Source organism: Saimiri boliviensis, chromosome 14 (genome assembly GCF_048565385.1).
Source record: "Saimiri boliviensis isolate mSaiBol1 chromosome 14, mSaiBol1.pri, whole genome shotgun sequence".
In the NCBI taxonomy this organism is placed as follows: domain Eukaryota; kingdom Metazoa; phylum Chordata; class Mammalia; order Primates; family Cebidae; genus Saimiri; species Saimiri boliviensis.
Genome location: NC_133462.1, coordinates 11,501,168 through 11,508,261, shown reverse-complemented (window position 1 = coordinate 11,508,261; position 7,094 = coordinate 11,501,168). Strand labels below are relative to the sequence as shown.

The following is a 7,094-nucleotide window of genomic DNA, read 5'->3' as shown; positions in this document are numbered from 1 at the left end:
AGCTCCATGTTAAATCCATCTTGCCGCTTGTCTGGGGTCCACATCGCTTTCCTCCTCATGGCCCCTGATGTTCCTGAGACGCCCCCCCCGCCATAGCTCTGGGCACTACAGGAAGGGGGAGAAAACCTCGCTCTGAGGCTTCAAGTCATTTCCTGCTTTCATGCCGTCTTCTCCTCCCAGCTCTGTCTCTGCTGTTCCTTTTTACCTTCCAGCTCCCCAGGTGGTTCGGGTCCCCATGGTCACGAAATCTCTGTGCTCCAAGGTGGGCAGCCGCAAAGGACAGCCGCCTCCCCCCCCGCCCCACCGACTACCAACCAGAATCTTCCCACCCAGCCTCTCTTTCTCCCACATCTGCAAATCTTCCCCTCCAGGTGAGGTCCATGGCTTGTATTTCCTCCAAACCCCACCAGTGCCTCATTCTTGCCAGGCTGTGAGCCATGGACTACACAGCCAAGTATCCACCACCATGAACAACGGGGCTCCAGCAAGGCCACATGGCACGCCAGGCGGCAAACAGCGCCAACAGTAAGCACTCCATTCAGAAAGGAGCAGAATGGGGTTTGGTGGCTCACTCCCGTAATCCCAGTGCTCTGAGAAGCCGAGGCAGGAGGATCGCTTGATCCAGGAGTGCAAGAGAGCCATGACTGCAATGCTGCACTCCAGCCTGGGTGACAGAGCGAGACCCTAGCTTAAAAGAAATAAAAGAAAGCCGGGCGCGGTGGCTCAAGCCTGTAATCCCAGCACTTTGGGAGGCCGAGGCGGGTGGATCACGAGGTCGAGAGATCGAGACCATCCTGGTCAACATGGTGAAACCCCGTCTCTACTAAAAATACAAAAAATTAGCTGGGCATGGTGGCGCGTGCCTGTAATCCCAGCTACTCAGGAGGCTGAGGCAGGAGAATTGCCTGAACCCAGGAGGCGGAGGTTGCGGTGAGCCGAGATCGTGCCATTGCACTCCAGCCTGGGTAACAAGAGCGAAACTCCGCCTCAAAAAAAAAAATAAATAAAAGAAATAAAAGAAAAGAAAAAACAGAAAAGGAAAGAAGGAAGGGAGGGAAGAAGGAAGGAAAGGAAAGGAAAATAGAGAAAAAAAGAAGGAAACGAAAGAGAAAGAGGGCAGGTGCGGTGGCTCACACTTGGAATATCAGCACTTTGGGAGGCTGAGGTCGGCAGATCACGAGGTCAGAAGTTTGAGACCAGCCTGGCCAACACAGTGAAATCCCGTCTCTACTAAAAATACAAAAAATCAGCCAGGTGTGGTGTCGGGCACCTGTAGTTTCAGCTATTCGGGAGACTAAGGCAGGAGAATCGCTTGAACCCAGGAGGCAGAGGTTGCAGTGAGCTGAGATCACGCCACTGCACTCCAGCCTGGGCGACAGACAGAGACTCTGTCTCAAACAAAAAAGAAGAAAAGGAAAGAAGGAAGGAAGGAAGGAGGGAGGGAGGAGAGTGAAAGACAACAACAAAAGGAGGGGCTGGGACAAAATTCTTTACCTCGCAGAGAAAAAAAGTAAGAAACTCAGGCTAGGCCTACACCAGTTAGGTAGACAGAACTGGTCCTTGGACCTCCTTCATGAACTCCCTTCTCTCCTGCCCTCAGCAAGGCTGCAGTGTGGTCATTTGCTGTTTTCACTGCTGGGGGTTTTGGGGATACAAAGCAATACAGAGGCCCCCAGCTTCCTCCTAACCTCCACAGGGCCTTAGCAACCCAATTTCTTCCCAATTATAAGAAGCAATTGGCCAGGTGCAGTGGCTCATGCCTGTAATCCCAGAACTTGGGGAAGCCAAGGTGGATTGATCAGTTGAGGTCAGGAGTTCGAGACCAGCTTGGCCAGCATAGTCAAACCCCGTCTCTACCAAAAATACAAAAATTAGCCTGGTGTGGTGGCACAGGCCTGTAGTTCCAGTTACTCGAGAGCTGAGGCTGGAGAATTGCTTGAATGCTTGAACCCGGGAGGCAGAGATTGCAGTGAGCCAAGATCTCGCCACTGCACTATAGCCTGGGAGACAGAGTGAGACGCCATCTCAAAAAAATAATAATATAATAAAAGGGCCGGGCATGGTGGCTCACGCCTGTAATCCCAGCACTTTCGGAGGCCAAAGTGGGTGACTGCCAGAGCTCAGGAGTTTGCAGCCAGAGTCTGGGCAACATGGTGAAACCCCATCTCTACTAAAAAAAAAAAAAAAAAAAAAAAAATTAGCTGGGTGTGGCGGCGGGTGCCTGTAGTCCCAGCCACTTGGCAGGTTGAGGCAAGAGAATTGTTTGAACCCAGGAGGCAGAGGTTGCAGTGGGCTGAGATCGAGCCACTGTACTCCAGCCTGGGCGACAGAACGAGACTCTGTCTCAAAAAAGGAAAAAAAAAGAAGCAATTAATACATAATACACCACACCCCGTCTTTTGGGCCTTTTCCTAGTGCAATGATTTTTCTTTTTTTTTTTTTTTTTTTTTTTTTTTTTTTTTTGAGACGGAGTTTCGCTCTTGTTACCCAGGCTGGAGTGCAATGGCGCGATCTCGGCTCACCGCAACCTCCGCCTCCTGGGTTCAGGCAATTCTCCTGCCTCAGCCTCCTGAGTAGCTGGGATTACAGGCACAGGCCACCATGCCCAGCTAATTTTTGTATTTTTAGTAGAGACGGGGTTTCACTATGTTGACCAGAATGGTCTCGATCTCTTGACCTCGTGATCCACCCGCCTCGGCCTCCCAAAGTGCTGGGATTACAGGCTTGAGCCACCGCGCCCGGCCGTGCAATGATTTTTCAATGTGTCCTGTAGCTGAGTTGCCCAGATCTTTGTGGAGCTTGATCCAAACAGAATTCAGAGCCACACAGACAGCGCTAACAAATCCACATCTCTGGTGCCAAGGGCCCAAGAATCTGTTTTTCAAATACACTTTCTGGATGCTTTTACCGTACCTGGTAACCAGGATCGGGCGAGGTGTGCAAACCCACGGCCCCGTCCCCTCCAAACCAGCAGAGCCCAGGCGCACGAGGGTGACAGGTGAAGTGACAACATAAACACAGGTGTCTCCACCATCAAGGATGGGAGTGAAACTGACAGCAAGGGCCAGGTCACCCCCAGAGCATTCGTCAGTTGCCAAGTCCAAAGCTAAGAAATCAGTTCGTGAAAGTTTTTTATTTGCATGTTGGCTCAAGCCTTCTTTTTAAGTCTAAGGACGCAGTCAACAGTAAGTGTGCAGGCCAAGGGAGACAGAAAATGGAGGCAGTTTCTCCCCTGCCCTCCCTCTCTCCCGTTTTCAAGCTGAGCACTTTGAGTTGCATTTGAGGAAGTTAAAACTATGGGTGATGCCACCCTATTGTATGGATTTCTTTCTTTATATTCTTTGGGTTGCTACAAGGAATCAGTCTGTTTTTTAAAATGAGGCGGTGCACGTGGTGGCTCACACCTGTAATCCCAGCGCTTTGGGAGGCCGAGGCAGGAGGATCACTTGAGGCCAGAAGTTTGAGGCTGCAGTGAGTTACGATCATGCCACTGCACTCCAGCCTGGGCAACAGAGTGAGACCCTGTCTCTAAAAAAATAGCAATAAAAAATCAAAGCATGAGACTAAATTTTAACAAGAGAATAAAGAGGGTGCTTAGCTGGAGATGTGGGCAACATCCACCTCCGTTTCCAGGTTCAGAGGCAGAAAGAGCACCTCTTTCCCCCACACTTGGAGGGAGGGCCCATGGGCTGTCCCTAGCTCTCACCTCACAGCTGGTCTTCTTCTTCTCCTTGCTCAGCTTCTGCTCTGGCCTCGGCCCTCAGCACCCTGAGGTTCCTGGCCTCACCTGCCCTAGGGACTCTCTTGGGCAGGGCTGGCAACCGGGGAGTGTGCCAGAAAGCTCTCCGGCGCTTGCGAAACCACGAAAAGCGTCCAGGGGTCTGGAACCTCACTGTCTTGACCTGTTTCCCGGCCCTGGCTCCTGGAGCTGTCCCTGTGGCCCCTTGGGCAGCTTCAGCTTCAGCTTCCTGGATGCCTGGGGCACCTGCCCTCTGATTACGTGCAGCCTCTGCCCTGTGGTCCGCCACGGCCTGTGCCCTCTGATTATCTGCACCCTGGACAGCTGGGGCCCTTTCCCTCTGGTCATGTACGGCCTCTTCCCTTTGATTACCTGCAGCCTCTGACCCCTGGTCAGCTGGGGCCTCTGCCCTCTGATTATCAGCAGCCTCTTCCCTCTGGTTATCTTCGCCCTGTGGCCCCTGCTCAGCTGGGGCCTCTTCCCTCTGATTATCAGCAGCCTCTTCTCTCTGGTTATCTGCAGCCTCTGCCCCCTGGTCAGCTGGGGCCTCTTCCCTCTGGTCAGCTATGGCCCCTTCCCTCTGATTATCTGCAGCCTCTCCCCCTTGGTTAGCCTGCAAGTCTGCCCCCTGACCTGTGGATGCTGCCTGCTCCTTCCTGCGGCGTCGAAAGGAGGCCCAGTTCACCTTGGGCCTCCATCGCCTGGGGGAGGTCTGGGGCGCACAGACATCTCCCGCGTTTCCCACGCGATCCCTGGGGTTGCTGCCGTCTGGCGCGGATGATACCCCAGCGCTCCCCGCTGCGGTGGAGGACAGCCGGGCCTGGCCCACCCCGGGTCCCGCCCTCGGCGCCCAACCCTTCACCCTCCGCTTCAGCTTCCCCCAGGACACCTGGCTGACATACTCCCGCCACCTGTCCGCCTTGGACAGCCGAGGCCCCAGGTTGTCCTCAAACATCGGCACTGGCCGGTTGACGCGGCGGCGGGCAGGCGGCGCGCTGGGCTGCTTCTCCCCTCGCCGGAGGAAGGCCTCGACCAGTTCCTCATCATCCTCGCTCTCCAGGTCGCTGCCCAGGAACTTGCTGCCCAGGTAGCTGACCGGCATTCTGCGCACCGCCTTGCCCCGCCGCGGGCCCTGGCGGCTCTGGTCTCTGGAGGTCTCGAACTCGCTCAACTCACTGTCGCTGGCGTTGCTGCTGTCGTAGGTGCCGACGACCAGCCGGGGCGGAGGAGTCACCATCTGCTGCACTCTCCTCCTCATTCGGGGCTCTTTGGGCTTTGTGGGGGGCTGGGGCGGGTGCGGGGTGCTCTTCTCGATGATGCGGGCCACGTCCTCCAGGGTGCGGCCCTCTTCTTCCAGGAACTGGATCAGCCGCTCCCGAAATTCTGCTTCCTTGGTGGCGGGCTTGGAGATGACTCTCCAGACGCCCCCGGCCAGCCTGACCTCCCGCGGGATGAGCAAATAGTCGACGTCCTCCCCGATCTGCAGCATCCCCACCGTGGAGTCCTCCTCCTTGCGAAACACCTTCCCGATCTTCTTAAAGGTCCCCACGGGCTTCAGGGCTTCCACGAGGACGTCCAAATCCACATCTTTGCAGACATCGGGGACGCTCCAAAGAATCAGGCAGTCGGGAGACGGGAGGAAGCCCCAGGGGAACCAGCCCCCTACGTGGCTTTTCTCGAGAGTCTTTAAGATCTCCAGGGTGATATCTGGAGTGAAGGGGCAATGAGCCCCAACAAGCTACTGTCGCCCTTAGTCTTGAGGGAGGGACCGGAGGCCCGGGGAGTGCCAGCAACGCTGATCGGAGAGTCACCTCCCCAAGCCAGGGACGAGCCCACGCCTCCTATCTCTTCGCCTGCAACAAGTCCAGTGTTGACCAAGTCCTGCTCCCCCACCACGGACTTGGAGGAATCAATTTCCAGGATGCTTACGTCAGCGGGGGCGAGGTTAGTCCCTAGGCTCAAGGCCCACTCCAAGCTGGAAACGTGGTGTTCCAGCTCCAAGTTGGGGCGCGCGAGTTGCCAGCGATTCTTCCTGCCCCAGGCACCGGGGACACGGCTGGAACTTAGGAGAGGACTTCGCAGACAAAGACGGTCCAGCCCAGGCTATTCAATATGGCCGAGGGGCTGGGAAGCCTCAGCCCGGCCCCCTAGTTGGGTACCCCGCCCCCAGGCAGGCCGCCACCCAGCTCCAGGCTGACCTTGACACGCCGCAGCCCTCCAGGCCGCGCGCTTAGGGCTTTGCACCGTGGAGCGCAGGGGCAGGAAGTTCCTCCTCGCCCGCCCCCAGAATGAGGCCCACCTTCCCCCGTCTCATCTTACACTCCCGGACTCGGGAAGACTGACAGGGGGGCTGTCCACTCCCTTCGGGCCGGCCTCCCTCCCCTCCCCCACAGGGGTGTGGCCTCCCCCGGGCCTAACTGGGGCCACTGCTTCCCGGCGAAGTGGCTGTGACCCAAGTCAGTACCTTTCCTGAAAGGCAGCGGTTCCCAGACCTGGCCTCCGAAATGGACAAGTCCCAGCCAAGCCCTGGAGGTGGCTGTGCTAGTGGATTCGACCTTTTGAGAGCCACTGGCACTATAGATGAGCATTCTAAATTCACGCCACAATCGGTACCCGTACACCCACACGCGTGGGTAGAGAAATGGGTACCAGGTTCTTATTGCAACAGTCCCCACTGTGGCGCTTGGCACGAGGTCGGGGCTCAATGCATCTTTCTGAGTGGATGAATAACCTAAATGTTCATGGCCCGGCGTGGTGGCTCACACCTGTAATCTCAGCACTTTGGGAGGCCAAGGCGGGTGGAACAAACACTTGAGGCCTGGCCAACGTGGTGAAACCCTCCTCTGTACACACACATACACACACACACACAAATACAAAAATTAGCCGGCCCGGCCGGGGGCGGTGGCTGGCGCCTGTAATCCAGGCACCTTGGGAGGCCGAGGTGAGCGGATCACTGGGGTCAAGAGATACACCATCCTGGCTAACACGGTGAAACCCTGTCTCTACTAAAAATACAAAAATATCAGCCAGGCATGGTGGCCGGTGCCTGTAATCCCAGCTACTCGGCAGGCTGACAGGAGAATCACTTGAACCTGGGAGGTGGAGGCTGCAGTGAGCCGAGATCAAGCCACTGCACTCCAGCCTGGCTGACAGAGCTAAATTCCGTTTAAAAATAAAAATAAAAAAATAGCCGGACGTGGTGGTGTGCGTGTGTAGTCCCATCTACTCTGGAGGCTGAGGCAGGAGAATCTCTTGAAGTTAGAGGTGGAAGTTGCAGTGAGCCAAGATTGGGCCACTGCACTCCAACCTGGGTGACAGAGGGAGACTCTGTCTCAAAAAAAGCAGTGCAAAA

General features: G+C 56.0%; 1 protein-coding gene across 1 annotated transcript; it reads right to left on the bottom strand.

Moving 5' to 3' along the window:
- Positions 1–3,114: 3,114 nt before the first annotated feature.
- On the bottom strand, positions 3,115–6,038 carry CCDC8 (coiled-coil domain containing 8). The gene has a single exon (XM_003940268.4). It carries the CDS (start codon positions 5,226–5,228, stop codon positions 3,708–3,710), a length of 1,521 nt encoding a protein of 506 aa, XP_003940317.1. The 5' UTR covers positions 5,229–6,038; the 3' UTR covers positions 3,115–3,707.
- Positions 6,039–7,094: the final 1,056 nt, after the last annotated feature.